Raw genomic sequence first — 26684 nt, 5'->3', positions numbered from 1 at the left:
TGTTTTGTTTTTGTTTTTCTCTTTTTTTTTTCTTTTTCTCTTTCTTTTTTCTTTTCTTTCCCTTTCTTTTTCCCTGGTTTCAGGTCTTTTCTGATTTGTATACAGTATATTTGGTGAAGACGTTGTCAACCTGTTAGCATTTTGTTCTCTCATTCATCTATTCTCCTCTGGACAAAATGACAAGATGAAAGAAATCACCTCAGCAAAAAGAACAAGAGGTAGTACCTTCAGCCAGGGACCTACTCAATACGGACATTAGTACGATGTCGGACCTAGAGTTCAGAATCATGACTTTAAAGATACTAGCTGGGCTTGAAAAAAGCGTGGAAGTTATTAGAGAAACCCTTTCTGGAGAAATAAAAGAACTAAAATCTAACCAAATCGAAATCAAAAAGGCTATTGATGAGGTGCAATCAAAAATGGGGGCACTAACTGCTAGGATAAATGAGGCAGAAGAGAGAATCAGTGATATAGAAGACCAAATGATGGAAAATAAATAGGCTGAGAAACAGAGAAACAACTACAGGATCACGAGGCAGAATTCGAGAGATAAGTGATATGATAAGCCGAAACAACATTAGAATAATTGGGATCCCAGAAGAAGAAGAGAGAGAGAGAGAGGGGCAGAAGGTATACTGGAGCAAATTATAGCAGAGAACTTCCCTAATGTGAGGAAGGAAACAGGCATTAAAATCCAGGAGGCACAGAGAACCCCTCTCAAAATCAATAATAATATGTCAACACCCCGACATCTAATAGTAAAACTTACGAGTCTCAGAGACAAAGAGAAAATCTTGAAAGCAGCTCGGGAGAAGAGATATGTAACCTACAATGGTAGAAACATTAGATTGGCAACAGACCTATCCACAGAGACCTGGCAGGCCAGAAAGGACTGGCAAGATATCTTCAGAGCACTAAACGAGAAAAATATGCAGCCAAGAATACTATAACCAGCTAGGCTGTCATTGAAAATTGAAGGAGAGATAAAAAGCTTCCAGAACAAACAAAAACTAAAGGAATTTGCAAACACGAAACCAGCCCTCCAAGAAATATTGAGAGGGGACCTCTAAGCAAAGAGAGAAACTAAAAGCAGCAAAGAGCAGAAATGAACACAGACAACAGACAGTTAACAGTCACCTTACAGGTAATACAATGGCACTAAATTCATACCTTTCAATAGTTACCCTGAATGTAAATGGGCTAAATGCCCCCAATCAAAAGACACAGGCTATCAGATTGGATGAAAAAACAAGACCCATCAATATGCTATCTGCAAGAGACTCATTTTAGACCCAAAGACACCCCCAGATTGAAAGTGAGGGGGTGGAAAACCATTTACCATCCTAATGGACACCAAAAGAAAGCTGGGGTGGCAATCCTTATATCAGACAAACTAGATTTTAAAACAAAGACTGTAATAAGAGATGAGGAAGGACACTATATCCTACTTAAAGGGTCTATCCAACAAGAAGATCTAACAATTGTAAATATCTATGCCCCAAATATGGGAGCAGCCAATTATATAAGGCAATTAATAACAAAAGCAAAGAAACACATTGACAACAATACAATAATAGTGGGGGACTTTAACACCCCCCTGACTGAAATGGACAGATCATCTAAGCAAAAGATCAACAAGGAAATAAAGACTGTAAATGACACACTGGACCAAATGGACTTCACAGACATATTCAGAACATTCCATCCCAAAGCAACGGAATACACATTCTTCTCTAGTGCCCATGGAACATTCTCCAGAATTGATCACATCCTAGGTCACAAATCAGGTCTCAATCGGTACCAAAAGATTGGGATCATTCCCTGCATATTTTCAGACCACAATGCTTTGAAACTAGAACTCAACCACAAGAGGAAAGTCGGAAAGAACTCAAATACATGGAGGCTAAAGAGCATCCTACTAAAGAATGAATGGGTCAACCAAGAAATTAAAGAAGAATTAAAAAAATTCATGGAAACCAATGAAAATGAAAACACAACTGTTCAAAATCTTTGGGATACAGCAAAGGCAGTCCTGAGAGGAAAGTATATAGCAATACAAGCCTTTCTCAAGTAACAAGAAAGGTCTCAAATACACAACCTAACCCTACACCTAAAGGAGCTGGAGAAAGAACAGCAAATAAAGCCTAAACCCAGCAGAAGAGAAATCATAAAGATCAGAGCAGAAATCAATGAACTAGAAACGAAAAAAACAGTAGAACAGATCAACGAAACTAGGAGCTGGTTCTTTGAAAGAATTAACAAGATTGATAAACCCCTGGCCAGACTGATCAAAAAGAAAAGAGAAATGACCCAAATCAACAAAATCATGAATGAAAGAGGAGAGATCACAACCAACACCAAAGAAATACAAACAATTATAAGAACATATTATGAGCAACTCTATGCCAGCAAATTAGATAACCTGGAAGAAATGGGTGCATTCCTAGAGATGTATCAACTACCAAAATTGAACCAGGAAGAAATAGAAAACCTGAACAGACCTATAACCACTAAGGAAATTGAAACAGTCATCAAAAATCTCCCAAGAAACAAAAGCCCAAGGCCAGATGGCTTCCCAGGGGAATTCTATCAGACATTTCAAGAAGAATTAATACCTATTCTCCTGAAACTGTTCCAAAAAATAGAAATGGAAGGGAAACTTCCAAACTCATTTTATGAGGCCAGCATTACCTTGATCCCAAAACCAGACAAAGACCCCAACAAAAAGGAGAATTACAGACCAATATCCTTGATGAACATGGATGCAAAAATTCTCACCAAAATACTAGCCAATAGGATCCAACAGTACATTAAAAGGATTATTCACCATGACCAAGTGGGATTTATTCCTGGGCTGCAAGGCTGGTTCAACATCCGCAAATCAATCAACGTGATACAATACATTAACAAAAGAAAGAACAAGAATCATATGATCCTCTCAATAGATGCAGAAAAAGCATTTGACAAAGTACAACATCCTTTCTTGATCAAAACTCTTCAGAGTATAGGGATAGAGGGTACATACCTCAATATCATAAAAGCCATCTATGAAAAACCTACAGCGAGTATCATTCTCAATGGGGAAAGGCTGAGAGCCTTTCCCCTAAGGTCAGGAACGCGGCAGGGATGTCCACTCTCACCACTGCTATTCAACATAGTATTAGAAGTCCTAGCCACAGCAATCAGACAACAAAAAGAAATCAAAGGCATCCAAATCGGCAAAGAGGAAGTCAAACTCTCACTCTTTGCAGATGATAGGATACTGTATGTGGAAAACCCAAAAGACTCCACCCCAAAACTGCTAGAACTCATACAGGAATTCAGTCAAGTAGCAGGATATAAAATCAATGCACAGAAATCAGTGGCATTCCTATACACCAACAACAAGACAGAAGAGAGACAAATCAAGGAGTCTATCCCATTTACAACTGCACCCAAAACCATTAGATACCTAGGAATAAATCTAACCAAAGAGGCAAAGGATCTGTACTCAGAAAACTATAAAATACTCATGAAAGAAACTGAAGAAGACACAAAGAAATGGAAAAACGTTCCATGCTCATGGATTGGGAGAATCAACATTGTGAAGATGTCAATGCTACCTAGAGCAATCTACACATTCAATGCAATCCCCATCAAAATACCATCCACTTTTTTCAAAGAAATGGAACAAATAATCCTAAAATTTGTATGGAACCAGAAAAGACTCAGAATAGCCAGAGGAATACTGAAAAAGAAAAGCAAAGCTGGCGGCAACACAATTCCAGACTTCCAGCTCTATTACAAAGCTGTCATCATCAAGACAGTATGGTACTGGCACAAAGACAGACACATAGATCAATGGAACAGAATAGAGAGCCCAGAAATGGACCCTCAACTCTATGGTCAACTCATCTTTGACAATGCAGGAAAGAATGTCCAATGGCAAAAAGACAGTCTCTTCAACAAATGGTGTTGGGAAAATTGGACAGCCACATGCAGAAGAATGAAACTGGACCATTTCCTTACACCACACACAAAAATAAGACTCCAAATGGTTGAAAGACCTAAACGTGAGACAGGAGTCCATCCAAATCCTAAAGGAGAACACAGGTAACAACCTTTTCGACCTTAGCCGCAGCAACTTCTTCCTAGAAACATTGCCAAAGGCACGGGAAGCCAGGGCAAAAATGAACTATTGGGATTTCATCAAGATAAAAAGCTTTTGCACAGCAAAAGAAACAGTCCACAAAACCAAAAGACAACCGACAGAATGGGAGAAAATATTTGCAAATGACATATCAGATAAAGGGCTAGTATCCAAAATCTATAAAGAACTTATCAAACTCAACACCCAAAGAACAAAGAATCCAATCAAGAAATGGGCAGAAGACATGAACAGACATTTCTCCAAAGAAGACATCCAAATGGCCAACAGGCACATGAAAAAGTGCTCCACATCGCTCGGCATCAGGGAAATCCAAATCAAAACCTCAATGAGATACCACCTCACACCCGTCAGAATGGCTAAAATTAACAAGTCAGGGAACAACAGATGTTGGCGGGGATGTGGAGAAAGGGGAACCCTCCTACACCGTTGGTGGGAATGCAAACTGGTGCAACCCCTCTGGAAAACAGTATGGAGGTTCCTCAAACAGTTGAAATTAGAGCTACCGTTCGATCCAGCAATTGCACTACTGGGTATTTACCACAAAGATACAAATGTAGGTACCCGAAGGGGTACGTGTACCCCAATGTTTATAGCAGCAATGTCCACAATAGCCAAACTGTGGAAAGAGCCAAGATGCCCATCGACAGATGAATGGATAAAGAAGATGTGGTATATATACACAATGGAATATTATGCAGCCATCAAAAGGAATGAGATCTTGCCATTTGCAACGACGTGGATGGAACTGGAGGGTGTTATGCTGAGTGAAATAAGTCAATCAGAGAAAGACATGTATCACATGACCTCACTGATAGGAGGAATTCTTAATCTCAGGAAACAAACTGAGTGTTACTGGAGTGGTTGGGGGTGGGAGGGATGGGGTGGCTGGGTGATAGACATTGGGGAGGGTATGTGCTATGGTGAGCGCTGTGAATTGTGCAAGACTGTTGAATCACAGATCTTTACTTCTGAAACAAATAACGCAACACATTTTAAGAAAAAAGGAAAAGAAGAAGATAACAGGAGAGGAAGAAAAGGGGAGTATGTCAGAGGGGGAGACGAACCATGAGAGATGATGGACTCTGAAAAACAAACTGAGGGTTCTAGAGGGGAGGGGGTTAGGGGGATGGGTTAGCCTGGTGATGGGTATTGAGGAGGGCACGTTTTGCATGGAGCACTGGGTGTTATGAATAAACAATGAATCATGGAACACTGCACCAAAAACTAATGATGTAATATATGGTGATTAAAATAACAATAAAAATTAAAAAAAAGAAATGCAAAAAGCTCGAAGGACAAAAGAACTGGGTTACTGACCTCACTCTCTATCTCCTACAGTCAGTGCACTGAGATATGTCCCATTTTCAGCTGCTGCAGACTGAGGTTTGTATTCATTATAATAAACATTTACAAGGGAATAACTTAAAAGGATGTGCGTGTCTCTTACCTTGCTGATGAAGGTTGGTTTTAACCTAGCAGTGGCATAGCAAGGATTGAAATACTTAGAAAGTGTTCGCTGGCAGAGGACAAAAAGATAAAGTTTATTCAATTTATCATTCAAATTTAAAACAATCATTTTGTTATTATATGTAGGTAATAGTTACTGAATATTTGCACCATATGCCTGGCTCCATGCTAGACAAGCCCTTTATCTGCATCTTCTTTTATTACCCTAAATGAGCAGTGTCTATATTTCTTATAAATCATACAAAGGTTACTGAAAACAGACATTTTTAAATTTATAGATTACTCAATCCCTAGAAAACTCTAACACAGTAACTATCCTAAAGTCTGCCTGACGACATCTGTTCTCTAAATAAACTCAATAAATCTCCCCTATTGCTATTTTTTTTATAGACTAAAAATAAAATGAATAAGATCCTGCTATTTTCACTGGATCGAGAACCAAAAGATAAGGTTATTATGCTATGCCTACGTGCTCAAGTATCTGTAGAGCAATGAACAAATATGCAAACAAACCATTTTGTGTTCACACAACTGTGATTTTAAAAACTAGTTCCAGACAGTCCATGGTAGAGGCTAAATCAGGCAGCAAAGGGGCTTGGTTACACAAACACTCCCAACAGTTTGCTGCTAGGGACAGGGCAGAGCTGGTCTGGGTTTTATGTGCTATCAACTAAAAAGGTTCTGACTCATATACATGCCTTTTTAAAATTGTTCATTCATGTTTTCACTGAACAACTACCATTGTGGGTGATTCAAATAGCAAGAGGACACTTATGTGTGGTTTTAAAAAAATTCTTGAAAAAAGGATCAAAAAATAATGGCCATAAATTACTCCCATAAAGTGGAACTCGGGATACAACACAGTGGGTTTTGGGGGGTTTTCTGCTTTAAGTTATAAGTAATAATAAAAGGATTTTTTTTTAAACAGACTCACCGGTGTTGGAAGAGTTCGGTATCTGACGTAAAAAACAGCAGCTATCAGCATTACGTCTCTCGAAATTATCATATAAGTAAGTGGAACTGAAAATCAAAAATAAAACAATTTTGACTGGGATTTTGAAACTTACTGATATTACACATACAATAAAGCCTCATTCAGCCTTAGGAACTGGTACTTCACAGAAATAAAAATGTTGTAAATAAATACTTATCGATTTGGTTTAGGGTCCTTATAGAGAACCACTGATTTTTATATTCTTCCTCCACCTACCCTCAAACCAAGCGAAGGGCTATGTCTGCCTTTCAGAATGTCAATCCTCTCGCCTTTTTTCCTTCTTGCATGTTTTTAAGCTGTAGGTTATTAGTATTAGTGTCAGCTGTACTCATCCCCCACTATCTCCTTTGTGACCTCTCAGCCTTGTGAATTTGGAAAACTGATCCCCATGCTTACCATACTTACCTATGGAATGAATGAGATGGTAGAGACTGGAAAAGATGCTGGAAGACTCAAACTACTATGCCGACTCAGGAGCTCTGACGGCTTCTACATTCTAGACTATTTTATAAGCAGTAAAATTTTCTGCACGTAACACTTGTGGAAAAGCCAAATATTTTCATTCTTGTTTGGTCAGTTCCTACTGACAAATTACCTCCCAGGTAATTGCTATTTCTTCTCCTGCCCCATTCATTCAATGAATTCTAACTTAAAAAGGATTCAATCTGTCAATACTTTTCTCATTATTCTTAAGATTCTATAGCATGGCAGCGCCTGGGTGGCTCAGTCAGTTAAGAGTCCAACTCTTGATTTAGGCTCAGGTCATGATCTCAAGGTCATCAGATCGAGCCCCATGTTAGGCTCCACATGGAGCCTGCTTAAGATTCTCTCTCTCCCATCAAAAACTACTGATGTGATCTATGGTGATTACCATAACATTAAAAAAAAAAAAAGATTCTCTCTCCCCCTCTGCTCCTCCTCACCCCCTCTACAAGATTCTATAGCATGGCCCCAAAGTCAGAGCCAGCAAAATATTTTAGACTGATACCCAAAAGAACCCCTGCCCCCTTGTTGAGTAACAATGGGAGGGCAGAGGTCCTGTTTCCTTTCACATCCTTCTATGCTATCGGAAGTCTTAACTATGAACATATATTGCTTTTATTAGAAAAAATATTTTTTTAAAAAAGAAAAAAATCCTGACAATTGTTTCAAACTAAAATAACAGGGTCATGTGTACCCCTTCCACAATACTTCCAAACAGCTCTTCTACGAATTACTTTTGAGATCATATTTATGGTCCTCCCCAGTTCTGACATTCTATTCGTTCTGCAACTTGAGCAAAATCTTAATTACAGATTACAATTTAAATCTCTGTTGGTTACGACTATGATGTTAAGTATAGATCGTTGGTCTAGTCCTTGATGATAAGACTGTTTGAAAGAGAAAATGCTTATCTACCACTCAAGTCACAGCATCTGGAGCACACAGAAGACACAGCTGTATGAGCCAAATAACAAAACAAGCCAGCCACGATTTTTAGGAGCATTTTTTTGTGTCTATAAAACAGACTTTTCTACAGCAATCATTAGCTGGCAAAATCTAACCATGAGATTTTAAGCCACAGCAAACTCATGCAAATTACATAGAGTAAACCTCCTAAACACAACTTTAGAAGAGAGTAAACACCTGTTAGTGTACTTCATCATCACAGGGAAAAAGAGACTAGGACTTAATCCTAAATAAGAAGTTTCTGCAAAAGAGATGAGGCAATTCAATATGCTGCAAGGACTTGGGTTCTTGTTCTAACTAGTAACAACCCACATTACCATTTATTGAATATCTGGCACGGTTTTAAGCATCTCATACATATTATCATTTAACCTATATATCGACTCCACAAAACAGGGACCAACCTCATCCCCATTTTACAAATGAGGAAAACAAGGCCTTAGGCAAATTATATAAGCTGGCCAAGGTCACCGGTCAGTGGGTAGTACAGCCGGGACTAGTACTGTACCCCGTGTAAACAGTATAGGAAGCAGTACAGCCAGAGACCTAGGGATGGAACCTAGGTCTATGCAATTCACAGCCTATGCTCAGGTCAGTGTACGAGGCTCCAACCCAGCCGTGTGAGTCGCAATTAGCATCTCCGGACTCAGCTTACCTTCTGTAACAGCCTGGAGGAGAAAGGAAAGTTAACAAAAATCAAGTGTTCTCCAAACTGACTGCCCACCACAGAATCACCTTGGGAGAGCTTCACAGATGCACAGATGAAAGCTCCTTGGGGAGGGGCGCCTGGGTGGTTCAGATGGTTAAGCGGCTGCCTTCGGCTCAGGTCATAATCCCAGGGTCCTGGGATCGAGCCCCACGTCGGGCTCCTGGCTCAGCAGGAAGCCTGCTTCTCCCTCTCCCTCTGCCTCTCTCCCTGCTCATGCTCTCCCCCCCGCCCATATCTCTGTGTCTCAAATGAATAAATAAAATCTTAAAAAAAAAAAAAAAAAAAAAAAGAAAGCTCCTTGGGGGATTCGCATGCACAGCCAGGCTGGGACCCTGCCTCACCAGGTGATCTCTAAGGCCTCTCCCTGGCTTTTGCATCTTCTAACTGCTCCTCCTTTCTCTCTAGCCTTCCCTTCCCTTTTCTTCCAGGGCTAAAACAGCTTTCATTTTGCCTATCAGAGTATAATAGTGTGTTAGTGAGGATAAGAGTGTATAAAACGTGTCAGGGATTGCTCCAAGGTTTTCCTCCCTACTTGCTAACCCATTGTGAAATAGGTAATGTCTGCAATAAAGAGGTACATTAGACGCTAATTTTTTAGTATTCAAGAGAAATTAATAAAACAAAGTCACTTTTACATATCACAAGTGCTCATTATCAATACCATAGGTTATTGCACTGAGAAATAACAGAATAATTATCCCAGAAATTGATTCAAACCAGCAATAAGCATTTCTATATGGCAAACCAGAAATAATACAAGATACAGGAGAGTCGTAATTTAGTAAATGTGGCAGAACAAATGCACAAAAGTAGAAATTAACTTAGACTCACATCCCAGACTGCTACAAATGTAACAAATCAAGTTGTTTTCATCCTAATCGCTCCTCCCATAGAAAAAGCAAGAAGAAAAGCAGAATTATTTATTTTCCTAGCTGAGGAAGAAAGCACATTTCTTACTCTTGAGGAAACAGCTATTCAGATGAAGGTGGATGGAACTTTTACAAAAATGCAGACAATATAAAAGTAAGAAGATGCGAAATAACATATATACAGCTCTCCCCCTAAAACACGCCTAAAATGACAGTGAAGGAATAAAAAGACAGTCACAAAGAGAATGAGGAGAGAAGACAAATTTCTCAGTTCTACGTTTGTTAGTAAGAATTACTTTAATTTGAACTGATTAAAGGTACCATAAAAAGCCCAAGAAATCCCAAGCAAGATAAATAAAAAAGAAACTCATACCAAGATATATTACTATGAAACCATGGAAAACCCCAAAGACAAAGAGAAAATCTTAAAAGCAGCCAGAGTAAAAACAGTTAACTTCAAAAAAAGAATGGATTAGCAGTTTCTTTTATACCAACAACAGAAATGAAAATTGTACGATATATGTGCTGAAATGACTACCAACCCAGACTTCTATACTCAATAAAAATATCTTTCAAGAACAAAGGCAAAATCAGAGAAAGACAAATACTGCCCAGGATCACTTACATGTGGGAAAAAAAATAAAATAAACATAAAAATAAAATAAAAGTTGAAATAGAAATAGCAAGGAAAAAAGTGGCTGCCAGAGGCTGGAGGACGGGAGAAATAGGGAGAGGTTGATAAAAGGGTGCAAACTTCCACTTTTAAGATGAATGAAGTCTGAGGATCTAATGTATAATATGGTGACTGTAGTTGATTATACTGTATTGTATTAATTGAAATCTGCTTGGAGAGTGGAACTTAATATCCTCACACATACAAAAGAATAAAGGCAAAAATAAAAATATTTTCAGAGAAACAAAGGCAAGAATGTACCACCAGTTGACCAATATTAAGAGAATTTCTAAAGATATACTTCAGATGAAAGGAAAATGATCCCAAGATGGAAGGTCTGAGATACATCAAACAATGTTTAAGAAGTATATAAAATTAAAGTATGGCAACAATAACCAAAGTTGAGAAAGCAGTAAATGGAGCTCAAGCAGGGCCCAGAGTGCAGACTCATTAACACTGAACTCTGATAAGGATGAATGATATAATTCTGAAAATAACTAAATGGAAACAGAGTATAACAGCCAAACTGGCACAGAGGGAAAACAAGTATAATGATAAAAAATCTTTACAGATGTTGAAAAGCACATATGAGCCAAATGAAACACATAAAATGGAAGACTGCTACACAAATAATAGTAATCACAGTAAATGTTAGTGGATTAAATGTTCCAGTTGAAAGATAAAATATTTTTAGACTGGATAAAAATAAAGAAAACCCATCTGTCTTTCTGCTATTTATAAGAAATATCTAAAATATAAAGATACAGAGAAATTGAAAGTGATTTATCTAACAGGCAAACATTGACCTGATCACTATTGAAGATATGGAGGGGTCACACTTCATAATAAAACAGTCACTCTACCAAGAAGACAAAAACATCTAAGGTATATGCACTTAACAGCAGGACTTCAAAGACACAAAGCAAAAATCAGACTACAAAGAAAAATAATGGAAAACTAAACACAAAGGAAACTAACCTACTCTCTCTCTCAGTAACTGACAAACAGCTACCAAACAGAAAAAAGAAGTCAGTAAACATTTAAATGTCAGGATTTAAAATTTGACCAAATCGTTATATACAGAACATGTACAGCCCTAAATGCCAACTTTAGAAAAGAAAAGCTGAAAGAAATGAGTTAAATATTCATCTACAGCTGTGCTGTTCGATACAACAGCCACTAGCCACGTGGGAAAATAAAGCACCTGAAATGTGGCTGGTCTGAATGAGAAATGTAAAATGAAAACTAGACACTGGCTTTTGAGAGCATAGTATGAAGAAAAATTCACTAATTTTTTATGGATTACACATTGAAATGATAATATTTTTGATCTAGTAGGTTAAATGTTATTAAAATTATTTTCACCTGTTCCCTTTTTCAATATAGCTACTGGAAAATTTTAAAATTACATATATGGCTCCCGTTATATTTCTACTAAACAGAACCGATCTAAAGAATTTGGAAAAAGAACAACAAGGGAAACCTGGAGAAAGAAATAAAAGAGCAAGATTTAATGAAGTAGTAAGGATATCAGACAAAGCCCAAAGTCGGTTCTTTGAAAAGATTCATAAAACTGACACCCCTCTGTTAAGACAATTAAAGGGAAAAAAACAAAGACGGGACAAATAACTAATAAATCAGGATGAAAAGGGGGGCACTGCTACATATCCTAAGGACATCAAAAAGTTAACATGGATACCATAAATAGTTAATGGTAAATCTTTATAAATGTAGTTGTAATGGACAAGTTCTTAGAAAAACACCATAACTTACCAAACAGACAAAAGATGAACCAGAAAATCTGAATCATCCTATAACAAAAAAAAATGAATCACCTATTTGAAAACTCCTTCCTAAACTCCAGTCCTCAAGGCTTCAATTAAGTTCAACCAAACATTTAAGAATATTGCAATTTCACACAAACATCTCCCAAGAATGGGGAAAAAAAACCTAGACTTCCTAACTCTTATTATGAAATCAGTATAATGTAAATTCTCTTGGATTTTCTACATCCTCAATTATGTATTGTCTGTAATTAATGATAGTATATTTCTTCTTTTCCAACTCTTTTGCCTTTTCTTCTCCATACTGCACAGTACAGTGTTGAATAGGAATGGTGTCTGTGTTTTGCTTCCAGTTTCAAAAGGAAAGTTATCAACGTTTCACTATTAAATAAACTTGATAGTAAAACCTAATATATCAGTATCTTGTGAATACTGATACAAAATCTTCAACAAAATATTAGAAACTAAATTTAGCAATATTTTCATAATCTATCATGACCAAATTGGATTTATACCAGGAATTTCAGGTTGGTTTAACATTAGAAAATCAATAATGTAATCCATAACACATTAACAATTTAAAAGGAAAAAAAAGACTCTCATGATACATGAAGAAAAAGAATTTGATAAAATTCAATATCTAATTGTAATAAAAACTCTTAGCAATCTCCCAAAAGAAGTGAACTTCCATAACCTGAAAAAAGGATATCTATATAACCCTATAGGAAACATTTTATTTCATAGTGAAATGTTGATAACTTTCCTTTTGAAACTGGAAACAAAACACAGACACCATTCCTATTCAACACTGTACTGTGCAGTATGGAAAAGAAAAGGCAAAAGAATTGGAAAAGAAGAAATACACTATCATTAATTACAGACAATACATAATTGAGGATGTAGAAAATCCAAGAGAATTTACTTATATAATTATTAGAATAAGAATTTTTAAAAATATTTTATTTGATAGAGAGAGAGCAGGAGTGGGGGGAGAGGAGCAGAGGGAGAAGGAGAAGCAGACTCCCGCTGAGCAGGGAGCCAGACGTGGGGCTCAATCCCAGGACCCCAGGATCACGACCTGAGCTGAAGGAAGACGCTTAACTGACTGAGCTACCCAGGTGCCCCTAGAATAAGAGTTTAACAAGTTTTGCTCGACACAAAAATCAACATCAGAAATATAATTGATTTTTATTCTATCAACAATAGGCACTTATTACAAAATGAAAAAGTAAAAAGCTACCATTTAGAAAAGCATCAAAATTACCAAGCAACTTGGAATAAATCTAGTAACAAAATTGTTTATTACCTCTGAAGAAAACTAACATTCTGACATTGTAAAAAGACTAAATGGAGTAAATATATCATGCTTGTGGACTGGAAGATCAATATTGTAAAGATATCAATTATTTCAGAGTCCAGAGTGCTAACCAAGATATCAATTATTTCAAATAGACCTATAAACTCAATGCAATCCCAATTAAAATTCCAACAGGCTTTTCTGGGGAACTTGAAAAGCTGATTCTAACATTTACACACAAGGGGCGCTTGGCTGGCTCAGCTGGTGGAACGTGGAGGTCCTGATCTCAGGGTCCTGAGTTTGAGCTCCATACTAGGTGTAAAGATTGCTTAAATAAATAGACTTAAAATATATTAAAAAAATAAGTTTTACACACAAAATGGAAAGGGGTAAGAACATCAAAGGTGGAAGGACTTGCTCTACCAGGTATCAAGACTTTTAGCAAAGCAGTAACAATTAAGGATGGTACTAGTGCAATAACAGACAAATAAATGGGGAACAACTAAGTCAACCCAGAAATGGAACCATGTATGTATGGACATTGCACTGAGCCTGGAAAGTACAGACTTTTCAATAAAAAAATGGGATGGGGGCACCTGGGTGGCTTAGTCGGTTAAAGTGTCCGATTCTTGGTTTTGACTCTCCAAGTTGTGGGATCGAGCCCCAAGTCGGGCTCCCGCACACAAGAATCTCCTTGTCCCTCTCTCTTTGTACCTCCCCCTGCTTGCCCTCTCTCTCTCTCAAATAAAGAAACAGAATCTTTTTTTAAAAAAGTGCTGGGATAATGTGGTACCCACAGAAATAGCTAGAAAATTATTTAGGAGAGATAATTTTTTCTAAACATCAACTAGAAAAAAATGTAAACAAAAAAATCCTAAAAACTTTCCAATACAAAACATAACCACATATAAAGGAAAAGGTACCAGAATGGCATGAGACCTCTCAACAGCAAGATGGAACGTGGAAGTCTACAGAACACGGTTTTCAAAATTCTGCATGAAAATGATCTGCAATTGAAAATTATGCCCAATTCAAATCTCAATCAAGTATGGAGGGTAGAATAAAGACAAAATATTTTCAATATCTTTAGAATAAAGACACTGTGGACCTCTAAAACTCTAGCTGCCACACCACATCCTTACACAGGAAACAACAGGAGGTTGCACTCTAAGTTCTAAAAGGAAACTCTCAACAAGGAAGCCACGGGAACTTGGAAATATAGACCCAACACAGAAGTGGGACGACAGAAATTCCCAGAATAATAGCAAAAAAGAATTCTCAGCTTGCAAAGCAACCTACACCGATTATTTAGGTAAATCTCACAGCAACATTATCTATTATGCTAAAACCTGGCTATAATTTCTTCGTTCAAAAGGGAAATATCTGACCAACCTTTGTAAAATAATACAAAATACAAAATAACTCTAAAAAATTGGAGGCCTGAAAGTATGTACACACATGCACACACATACAAGATCATTTGGATCTTGAATAATGTCAATAGAATGTTCCTTAGGTTCCTTCCCTGCCCCAAGTTATATTAGAATGAGAGTACCCCTGCCCCTTCAACACCCCCAACCATATATACACCAAAATTCTGACTTTCAAAGAAGCACATAAATATAAACATTAATCCAGTTTATTTTTTAATTTGGTATGGGAATTTAAAAGCCTAAAAGTAAGAGAGAAAAAGATCCTCTAGATTGAGGAGACTATAGTAGACTGAAATGCCATTACACTTCTTCCTATCAAATGGCACTAATAACATGCTATCGAAAAGACCATGTGCCAGCGTTTGCTTCATTCTCAGATTCTACTTCTAACACTTGGAAATTAAGTTTAATCTAAACCAAGGGAGAAAAACTGAGAAATATAGCTTAAATAGAAAATGAACAACCAGAAAAGCGCATGCAAAATAAAAAGCAAAAGATATTTTGTTAGAAAGAGTATTCAGATAATGAACTATATATATATATATATAATTTGAAATTGCATAACAATGTCTAAGTAAAACTAGTAATGTGAAATTTTATAAACATTTTCAGGATTTCAGAGCTCTCATTTTTTATGATTAAACTGCACTTAATAAGTAATAGACTTAAGAAAACTTTAAATTGCTTTCAAAAATCCAGGCACTAAGTAAGAATATAAAATACCATTTCAAAAAATTCTAAACTAATATGAATTGGCAATGTGAAATAATACTTGCTTAAATTTAACTTTAAACAATCTAAGAAAACAACAGATTCTACTAGTAAAATAAGGACATAAATTCTAAACTAAAATAACAGCTTGACAAAACAGTTCAATGGTTAAGAATTAGGGAAACAGTTTAAAGTTGAAAAATACACTTTTGGAACAAAAATTACTTGTCTCTCAGTCAAGAGAAATCCTAAACTGACTAATGGCATTCTTCCCTATGCTATTTAAAAGTACGCATGATGGCGTTCTTACCTGGAATAAGATCTGCATAGGTCAAGCTAACATATAAGATACTGATAAGTATTTTATCAGCAAGTGGATCAAGAGCACTTCCCAAAGCTGATTTTTGACTGGCCCAGTTTCGAGCAATAAATCCATCCAACTGAAAATAGAAGTTTTTTTTAAATAAATGTCATAGTAAGTACAGAGTAGATATCTTGAAGGTTAATAGATACCAGAATAACAACTGTATTTTCATAAAATGTTAATAAAACCTCTTCTGTTTCTTACCCCCAACCTTCTCATTCTTTCACTGGCAGCCTTCAAATTACCAACTTGTCTAAAAACAGTTTCACTTTTCTACAGTACTTTTCTTTCTCAAGACCTTCCGGTATTTCTTCTATTTTCATAAGGCCCTTTCGTGGGTTGAATCCAAACACAAATTTAGAGATTTAAAGGACCCCCCAAAAACCCATATAAAGCATGGCTGACAGAACATGGACTGGGAGCCCCTCTTTTGAGCCTTGGATTATTTCACTACAGCCAAAATAGCTGCGTTTGCTTGCAAGGACTACCTTTTAACTCCAAGACTTTGATTTTCACTCCTACCTACTTTTCTATAATATGATCCAACACTCTTAAGTTTTCAACGTTATTATTTTTCTTTTTTGTTTAGTGCAACTGTTAATTCCATGTCTGACTGTACATGAATAAAAAAGTCAATCCTCAGGAGCGCCTGGGTGGCTCAGATGGTTAAGTGTCCAGTTCTTGGTTTTGGCTCAGGTCATGATCTCATGGGTCGTGAGATCGAGCCCTATACTGGGCTCCGCATTCAACTCCACATTCAGCGGGGAATCTGCTTAAGACTCGCCCCCTCTGTCCCTCCCCTCACCTGCATGTGTGTGCTCTCTCTCCTCCAAAATAAATAAATCAAAAAAAAAAGAAAAGAAAAAGAAATAAATTAAATTAAATACATAAATCTTACCAAAAAAAAAAAAAAATCAATCCTCTGTACCTGGCCTACTTAAAAATCTTGATATGCAAATTACTGATTCACTATTCCTAGAAACCAATTATATTTTAAAGCAGAGGTCATACATGGTTACCAATGGGCCAAATGGGGCCTGCAAACAGCTTTTTGCTTAACCTGCCCAGAGCTTTTAAAACTGTAAATTAGCTGCCAACATTTAAATATTCAAAGTCTTACCACAAAAATCCAGATCTCTAGTTTCACTTGAGAAATGGAAAGATCTGATCACCCTCGAGCCACAAGATGAATTGAAATCAAGTATCTACCACCTATTCCCATTTTTCTGTCTTTCCAAGTCTCTACCTGGCTTTCACTCACTTTAATTTCAAGCTTCAACAAATGTTTGATTTTTCTAGTCCTATTTCCCAGGAGAAAGAACCAAGGAGAAATTCATTTAGACATAACTTAACATGTACATTCTGAAGGATAAGTAAGTCCTATCTAAGTATTCCAGTAAGGTCGTAACAGGCCTATCGTTAAGAACTTGCTCTTTGGCCGCAGAACATAACTGGTTAAGAACTTGCTCTCTGGCCGCAGAACATAACTGGTTAAGAACTTGCTCTCTGGCCGCAGAACATAACTGGTTAAGAACTTGCTCTTTGGCAGAACATAACTGGTTCAAGTCCTGGCTCACCCTTTACTATGTGACCTTGGGGAAATTAGTTGGCCTAAGCTTCCCTTTCCTCATCTGTATAACCTACCTCAAAGGGCTGATGGTCTTCAGCACATAATGGAATCAATACTTGTTTAGTATTAAGTAAATCCGCAGGAAAAGGCAGTTACCAGCTATTACTACACAACTGAAAGAACCTATTTTCTTACAAATATACTCCATGTAACAACGTCTAACAGAAAGTACCTAGAACTGGGCATTGGGGCCTTGGACGATTCAGGTTTCAATTCAGTTTTTGATCTCCAGGAACTTAACCTTCCACTTTTTCACTAGCATTCCCATCTGGTCCTCCCTGTTCCTCTACCGACATTAGATTCCAAGGTCATCAACACCACTGCTCCTTTGCAAACATCTGTAACTCCCTTACTTCACTCTCCATCCACCCTTCTTACACACAACTATCCATGTACTTAATCCAGGCCTGCACCTAACCAGCGGACCATTGCTTAAGAATACCTAAGTGGGCTAACTGATCTCACTTCAAATTCGGGATCATAAATCTCCCATGGGCATTCAATACTGCCTGGCAATCCCACACCTGCCTGTTTACTTTCTTTTCACACTGTCTGTTCTCACTTCAAGCCTACTCCTCCTTCACTCCCATAGCCTCTCACTCTAACTCATGATCATATCCATACTTTCCTTGAAAAACAGAAGCAGATTGTTAGCACTCCCTTATATTCCCACCCACAAATTCACCACCTACTTACTGCATCCAGACACATTCTCTGCCTTCTCTGATTCATGATCGTAGGCCCTCGCACCTTCTGTGATTTGCCTCTCTTCTCCCCCATCTCTCCTGCATCACCAATCTCCTTTCTATCTGGTCATTAATTAACCAGTTAACAACAAAAATTCCCCCAGTATATAAAGCTTTAAAAACTACCCTTCCTCAACCCACTTCCCAATACCCTACAGAGCAAAACTTTCTCAAAGCCACGTCTATTGTCATTACACCTCACATTTGTTGCCAATCCGCTCTGATTGTCCCCACTCCTCTAGAGATGATGCTCATAAAGATCACCAATGAATTCTACATTTTTAGCATACTTGACCTCAACACAATTGAAGCACTGTCTTCACTTAACTTCTGGGACACCTGATGGCCTAACTTTCTTCCTTTCTCACCAGATGTTCTTTCTCAGTGTCCTTTACTGGCTCCTTTTCTATTGCTCCACGTACTGCTCATTTCTCTGACCCCTTCTCCTCTTCAACCCAGCCTAAATGACGTCACCCAGCCTAAATGACGTCACCCAGACTTGACCATCCATATGCTGATAACTCTCAAATTTATCTCTAACCCTGACTTCTTCTAACTCCCAGCTACTACTACCCAACTGATGCCTCCATGTTGACAGGCACAACAACTCTTGGTACTTTTCTACTCTGTCCTACCCTGAGTGTGGCTCATCCCAAAAACAAAATTGTTACCTTCATGTACCAGTTGTTGAAAAGAAAACAAAAAAGTAACAGCCTATCAGACAGATTTCTCTCACGGCACATATGCAATCCATTGACATATCAACTCTATCTTCAAAACACATCCCATACTCATTCACTTCTCTCCAAATTCCTACCCCAGTCCAAGCTACTACCACTGCCACTCCCCTAAGTAACTGCAAGCCTCCTAACCAGCCTCTCTGCTTCCATTCTTGCCTTCTTACAATCTATTTCCCATATACAACATAAATCAGGCCTTGTCATTCCCCTGCTTAAACTCTCCATGACTCCTGCCATCTGCCCAGTGGCCAATCTAGAGGCATCAAAACCTCCATAAAGTAAATGTGAAATATGGTACCAGATAGCTCAAGTTTTCACATACACTGTCATATATATTTAGAAAAATTTAAATGAGGCCTCTTTGAGTTCAGTGAATATTGCAATCTCATGTGGCAGCTAAAAAAAGGTACAAGCAAAAGAAAAGCAAATCCAGCAACTAAAAAAGATCTCGTCTGTTCCATTTTTTTAAAAAATCCATTATCAACATAATGGCCTTTGACCTGGAGTGTGTCTGAGTGGGAGACCTTCAGGCTTCAGAGATAAAAGCAGGGACAAAAAAAGAGAGATCGTGAGAATGGGGAGAAATAGTGACAAACAGGAGCTAAACCTGGGGGGAAAAAAGTGGGAACCATTTTGAGAGACTATTTTTGATGCATATTTGGAAATGCTAGATAATAAGGCCAATGTCCTCCTTTGTTTACCCTGCAAATTCTTCACTTAATTCTATATTCCTCACCAATGCTAATGGGTAGGTGGAATTTTGTTTCTGTGAACCTCAAAGGGAATAGCTGACATTACAGATACTACACAACTGTTATTTATAGAAAATTAGTTTATCTTCACTCTCACTAGATAAGTATCAAGCAATACTTTCCAAACATAAATCACTCTGAAGAGGCATCAAATCATTCTTGCCTGTCTGGATGCTCACATGGATCTCAGACCAGCCTTATATGAGGATATAATGTCTTTATTTCTACATGCTACCTGCCCTAATTTTAAATTTTTCCTCTATCTTTCTACCACTTTCCTCAACTGGGTTTTTGTAGGACATGTAATTTTAAAAGCCATTTCAAATCCCTTATGCAACAAGGTGGATGATAAATACAAGTAATGTCATACATGCTGATGGCTGGTCAGTCCACAAAAGCCTATCTCACACATATGTTGCCTTCTGTTATAAAATTATTTTCTAAGTTCTAATTTGATATAACCGGAATAAATCCCTCCCTCCCCAAACACTGACACAGTGATGTAAAGGGCTCTTTTTTCATCTGTCCACCTACTGGGGGAGTGGAAGAAGGAAGGATGCCTAATGCCTGGCCCAGGGCAGGATCTTCTGCTGGGTAATCAGAGGGTTGGAAAGCAGGGATCAGAAACCAAATCTGTGTGGGTGCCTACAGCCTCCCACCAGCATAAACCTGAGTTGAGCTCTGACCTCTCCAAACTCCCTGGTCACAATAACTGACCCACTGTTTCCCCCTCCACAGTAAAACCAACTGTTGTAAAGATCAGAGTATTTCTATCACAATAAATAGAAAGAGTCTCACAACTCCTCTCCTTTATTTCTATCCCTAAAGCATATACTTGGCTCCTTGGGAATTTCTAAGGGTTTTTCTTTTACAAAAAAGTTAAAAACCAAGAGTAAAAAGCACCCGCTCCTATGCCTCCCAACAGCTTTCACTTCCTTAAATCACTTAAAAAATAAAGAGTCCCACACAGATGCTAAAGACAAGTCCTTATACAAAGTACTAGGTCAAATTCATCTTGAGGATTTCCTTCCAGGGAAAAGCAGACTAAGTCTGTGCTATTTCAGTGTACCAGAGACCATGGGATTTGAAAGGGGAGCAAAACAGAGGGAGTGTATTTACAACTTACCAAATCAGTTAGCCCAGCTAAAGCAAAAACTCCTAGTGCAATATTAAAATCCTCTTCAATAATCAAATAGCCCAAAACTGGGGCCAAGCCAATTCTTGTCATTGACAACATATTTGGGATTGTCCATGGGTTTTCATACTGAAACACAAAAGACAACAAAACTTAAATTAAATGCTATGAATTCATACTTTAACTATATTAGAAAAATACACCAAAAATTACACCAACTTTGGAGTCAGAAGCTACATAAACTTTAAATTTGGTACTCTGAATTTTAAAATCCATTCTGTTGTTTACAGACCATAGCTCTAAAACTGTCCAGAACACAGAAGATGAAGATATGTCATATGCCCACAGAGTAAACTGTCTGCTATATATACAGTGTGTGTATATATACACACATACTTCCTAAAGAGAGAAAAGAACAAACATGTATTATTTACCATATAGGTCAAGGCTTTAATATAGGACTTTATGATTAGAATTCAAACTTTACAACACTCTGCTTTTTAAAAGTATAACCTCAAGAAGATCTTATACTTCAAATAAACAGTCTAGAAAGTGTTAAAAAAAAAAAAAAAAAAGCCAAATTATCAACCCCAGGCATTTTGGCTTAAAATGTTTAAGCCCTCTGCACATACCCATCAAAAGAAAGCTAAATGTTATACAGTGTATGGACATATGATGAAAACGAAAGAAAATTTAATTCCATGATCTCATCACTAAATGGATAATTGCTGGAAGAAAATGGGGCTGGAAATAGGGATTGAGATCCTTGGGAAATAAAGAGGAATTTTGTAAATCTGTTCAAAATACCCATGAAAATGAAATGTTAAGATTCCCACCTAGAATCTGAGGGCTTTAAGATTCCTTGAAACTTTATTTGGAGCCAAGCTGTTTGAAGCTGGGACTAACAAAAGGGCTCTTTGGCAGCTACTATGAAGAACATTACTTCCTTGCCAAACAAAATCTGTTTCATGAGAATATTTCAACTTTAAAAGCCTCGCCCTAGTGGAGCTAAGATACCCTGCCCAACAGGATACAGAAATAATACCAAGAAAACGTCTCCCTAAAGCCTGGACTTTTTCTCCACTGGTGAAGGTTGCCAACTCAACCCCATGGGACTATCTACTCACAAACTAACCCTACTCTTAATCAGTAACGAATTAATCTGAACCTTAACTTAGATTTTTTTAAAAAGTGAGTTTCCATTTCTAAAGAAATCTTTTAAAATTCCATGAACCATTCCGTAAGAAAAAGCAGTTCTCTAAAGAAACTAAATTTGTGTTTATAAACAAGCTGGTAAGAAATGTTCACCTTAGTTTGGAGGGCAGAAACTGCAATTGAAAGCTACAGAAAAACTTCAAATTCTCCAGGAAACAATCACGAAACAAGAAGCAGTACAAACCTCTACTCAAGGACCCTTAACTGAAAGTAGACCACATTATGTAATTAAACGGGAAAATTCTGGGAACATATTCCAAATTTAAGTTCAAAGGTCAGAGTGTTTCAGAATCCAGAGGAAAAAAGATAAGTCTGTTTACCATAATGTGGTACAGAGTAAGTCAAACACTTACCCAATGTTACAGCAACTCAGAGGGCGAATAAAAAAACAACATAGTTCATGATTGAGAAAAAGGAATCACAAAGGAAAAGGTCAAAATAGAGTCCCAAAATTAATGTCAGAAATATCCATAGCGCAAAATTAAAGACAAAGTTGCAAATAGCCTGATCATTTCACTTGGTGAATTAATCAACAGAACTATAACTGGAACAGTGAGAGTTCTTTTTAGCTCCACATAAAACATTTTAAAGTACCTCATTAATTTCTAATCACTAAATTTGCAAAAGTTTCTAAATTAAAATTAAGAGAGCTAATCTCAGATTACCCAACCAGATAACCTGTGGCATACTCGACCAACTACTGCCGTTCTGGGAAGGACTTCAGCCACCATATGGCAACCTCAAAGCATCCAGCATTCAAACCCGGACATACTTTAGCTATTAGTGGAGCTGAGACCCCGGCCAGGATGTGGCCACCTCAACCCATGCTGTACAACTGATGAAAGCAGTACAAGGGCCCACTGAAGACATAACAATTGAAGATGTAATAATTGCACGAGTCTTGCTAACATGACATCAAAAGCTCTCCCACATTCATGCTCTGGTGTCTTCTGCTTGGGCAGTATTTCAAAAGGTAAGTGGACAAATATCTCGTTCCATTACCTCAAAAAGAAAGTTGTAATCTTTTTCTACAATTAGAGATTAAAGAACCCTTTAATTAGGACTTATTTATCTTTCATCTTATAATATATAAGGTTACCAAAAGTCAGATGATAGTGAACCAAACCTACACAAGCCAACAGGCTTGTATACTTTTCTAAAGATTCCTACTGACTTGTCCTAAACATTGGGGAATGGCTTCAGAGAATTAAAAATTGACTTAATAAGACAAGTGAAGACTATTTTTACCAATGCAATATCCTGAGGCCGATCCCGCTAAAGGTGCGGACCGAAAGGGGGGTAGGGAAGGAGAGATTCTAACTTGACCGCCGAGACTGAAGATGGACTCGGTTAGCACCCCTGAAATTCATCCCAACTGAATGACCTCCCCGTTACTCCTCTTCAGGGAACGGTTTACAAGTTCTGGAACGGAAACGTCTGACTTGAGCCAGTCAGAGCACGTTATTCACGTCCAAGTCCGATCCCCGTGAGGGCCCGCGACCCCGACCCAGGGTTGCCCCTCCGCCTCCTCCTCGGTACGTACCAGGCTGGCGGCGCTCGCCTGGCTCCATCGGCCGCTCCCGGGCTCCGCCGCGGCGTCCCCTCCAGCTGCGGGCTCGGGAGCCGCCTTCCCCGCGCCAGAGCAGTGGCCCCGTGGGCCGGCCCCAGGCAGCCGCAGGCCGAGCGCGGCCGGGCGCAGCCACCAGCGCTCCACCAGGCAGCCGAGGCAGCCGGGCACCGAGCGCAGCAGAGCCCCGCGGGCGCGCCCCTTGCCCGGCCGCACCCCTGGCGTCCATGCCGCGCCGCGAAGGACCCCCCACGAGCCGCGCGCCACGCGCGAAGCCAGCATGGCCTTGCCGCCGCGCCGCGAGGAGACAGGCGGCGAGAGCTCAGCAGCCTGGGGCACCGGCGAGCCGCCTCTCCATAGAGTCCCCGCAAAGCCCGAGAAGCTCGGCTGCCTCCATTGCCGTTTTCAAACCCCAGCACGCTTCGCCTATACAGGTGGCCGGGAGCCGCCAAGGACGGACGCCTTCGCGACGCTTTTGCGACACCGTCGGCGCTGGGCTTCCCAGCGCCCCCGGCGGTAGCAGGAGGAGCGTGCCGTTAGGCGCCGTGGGCTTCGGGGAACCGCAAGCTGCGATTGCTGGCTTTTCTGCGCACACGGTCGGGAGCTGAGGTCCGCGGGGAGGGGAGGACAGGAACTAGCAGGGCTGGGTGATGGCGCAGCCGATGTGACCGGAGAGCGCAGGAGCCGTCTCGGGCCTCGGCCTGAAACCCTCCGAGGCCCGTGGCCTGCAGAAGGGCCCCCTCCGAGGTGTGTGCAGCGCTCCGGGGGTACTCGTGGCTGGTTTAAATATTAGTGAAGTGTCTGGTACAGAAGTCATTAATACAAGCTCCCTGCCCTTTTCCCTCTTCTGAGCGTTTCATAAGCCAAAAATATGGGTATTAGAAAATGACAATAGTATCAATTACTAATTGTTTACCAGGAAAGTGTTTACTACAGCTTGGTTCTAGCGCATTTAATCCTCCCAGCAACTCCAAAATAGGTTCCATTATTACCTTTACTTTTAGAGATAAGGGAATTTAGGCTTAGAGAATGGTTAAGAAACTTGCTTATTAGAGGAATATCCAAAAATAATTAAGAATGAGTTCGTCATTGATTAATATGCATTATTAATATTGCAATTATATTAGTTACTGATATTATGCATTAATATTGCAGTGTTGCAGAACTGTTTTCTTGAGTTCTGTGTCAAATTGGATTTGAATGGTTCTTGCTGCCTCGGCGCTATCCCCCCGCCCTTGTCTGTGATGACAGACCCACCTTAAAGTTGATCTTGAACTCTTGGTTCAGGTAGTTAGGAAAGGAAAAGACCAACTGAATTTGAAAATCATTGTAGATCTGAGTATTTATCAAAAGAAATCTTTAATTTCTTATGCACTTACTGAAATACTGACATTGAGAGAAAAGCTAAACTTTCTGTACTAGGAATGTAAAAAGAATAATTTTTTTGAAAATAATCATCTTGTAATCAAATACCTACAGTTCTCATAGACATTAGATAATCCTGTCAAGTGAGAATGGGCAGTATTTCAGCCTCTCCTGTGCTTTTCACTCACTGAATTGCCTTTATTCACGCTTTCCACTTCTTCCTAATTTAAGACAGTTTCTCACTGTTTTTTGGGATTTTTCTTCTCTCTGCTCCACAAGTGTTCCTGCTGCGTCTGCCTGTAATAGTTGGCGCTCTGTGGTCTTTTCTCTTACTGTGGTAATCATTTCCTAGTATATACTTGTTTCAAATCATCATGTTAAATGTACACAGTGATGTATGTCAATTATAGATCAAATAAAGCTGGAAAAAATTTTAATAAAATATAGTAAACTAGGTTATATATATATATATATATATTTTTTTTTTTTAAAAGAAAGCCAACTTTACTAGGGACTACTGATAGTACTGCTAAGTATAAAATAGGACAGTAAGGTGTCTGGCATTTTGGCCTAAAGGACAATGACAGCTTAATACATAGGACTAAAAACTAGGGGTGCTTGGCTGGCTTAGTCAGTGGAGCATGCGATTTGGGGATTGTGAGTTTGAGCCCCATATTGGGTGTAGAGATTACTTAAAAATCTTAAAAAATAAATAAATAAAAAATGAGTAACAGTGCTTCTAGCAATGCATTTCCCTAACATTTTAAGACAGAAGAAGATCCAAGTATTAGTCTCTGATTTCATTTTCTAGAACATGACAGGTGTCAATAAATGAACACGTTAATCTGGGATGAAGGATGGAGAAAAATGCAGAAACCCCGGAAAACAATTCCAGATATAAGATAGTAGGTGCATTCAGTAAATAAAGAGTGTAACATATTTCCTAACATAGTTTGGAGGAAGGCAGAGGAAACCTAAAAATTCTACAGTTAGTATTTGTTTTATAATAAGTTCATTTTCTCTTATAAATACTATGATTGTTAATTTCTATCCAGTAAGATTAATTAAATAGGTGGGCAGCTCACATGTCTGAGGGGATTGGGAATCTCTGTCACTGAACTTTTTCCTCAAATTGGGAAAAAATAATTAGAAAAGTAAGTCTGTAACAAAAATCCAAATAAAAATCCCTATGTAGGGCACCTGGATGGCTCAGTTGGTTAAGTGTCTTCCACTCAGATCATGATCTCAGGGTCCTGGGATCAAGACCTGCGTAGTCGTAGTCGGCAGGCTCCCTGCTCAGCAGGGTGTCTGCTTCTTCCTCTGCCTTTCCCCCTGCTCCCTGCTCGTACTCTCTCTCTCAAATAAATAAAATCCTTTTTAAAAATCCATATGTAAACCCTAAGTTTCATGCTTGAAATTAATTTCAAATTTTTATCTCTCTACCTTTTTTATTAGAATTATTTTTTTAAAAAGCAAAATATACTAGTCAAGTATCTTATCCCAACTTCCCAAGTCAATCATGTAAGTGCTAACATTAAGATAAGAAAAGAATATGAAAAGAAAAAGGATTGTAAATAATTAACTTTGGATAATTAGCCAGTTGACAGTGTACTTTAGTTCTTTGAAAACATAAA

The 26684-nt window shown here is 38.5% G+C and overlaps 1 protein-coding gene and 1 long non-coding RNA gene across 16 annotated transcripts in view; one reads left to right on the top strand and one right to left on the bottom strand.

Annotated features, from left to right (window-relative positions):
- The window catches only part of CRLS1 (cardiolipin synthase 1), a 34673-nt gene extending 10567 nt beyond the window's left edge, over nucleotides 1–24106 (bottom strand). Inside the window, exons 1-5 of one of the 4 annotated variants that reach the window (XM_025876034.2) lie at nucleotides 23662–24106; nucleotides 20895–21032; nucleotides 15847–15976; nucleotides 6552–6637; nucleotides 5598–5666 (exon numbers count right to left, since the gene is read on the bottom strand). In XM_025876034.2, coding sequence (XP_025731819.1) covers nucleotides 5598–5666; nucleotides 6552–6637; nucleotides 15847–15976; nucleotides 20895–21032; nucleotides 23662–23967 — 729 coding nt within the window. In that variant the 5' untranslated portion in view covers nucleotides 23968–24106. Of the gene's footprint in view, nucleotides 1–5597; nucleotides 5667–6551; nucleotides 6638–15846; nucleotides 15977–20894; nucleotides 21033–22796; nucleotides 22936–23661 lie in introns of those variants that run through there. The other 3 variants (XM_073878363.1, XM_025876035.2, XM_025876036.2) reach the window with 3 other exon arrangements.
- A 98-nt stretch (nucleotides 24107–24204) lies between these two features.
- The window catches only part of LOC112827436 (uncharacterized), a 42525-nt gene continuing 40045 nt past the window's right edge, over nucleotides 24205–26684 (top strand). For 4 of the 12 annotated variants that reach the window (XR_003209232.2, XR_012374106.1, XR_012374112.1 and 1 more), the window contains exon 1: nucleotides 24207–24432. This is a non-coding gene — a long non-coding RNA (uncharacterized lncRNA). Of the gene's footprint in view, nucleotides 24433–26684 lie in introns of all 12 variants that reach the window. The other 8 variants (XR_012374107.1, XR_003209233.2, XR_012374111.1 and 5 more) reach the window with 4 other exon arrangements.

Source organism: Callorhinus ursinus, unplaced genomic scaffold, assembly GCF_003265705.2.
Source record: "Callorhinus ursinus isolate GAN/ISIS: 27379988/994484 unplaced genomic scaffold, GSC_fseal_2.0 scaffold29, whole genome shotgun sequence".
NCBI classification, from domain to species: domain Eukaryota; kingdom Metazoa; phylum Chordata; class Mammalia; order Carnivora; family Otariidae; genus Callorhinus; species Callorhinus ursinus.
The sequence above is the reverse complement of the archived record's forward strand: the minus strand, read 5'-3'. Positions and strand labels throughout refer to the sequence as shown.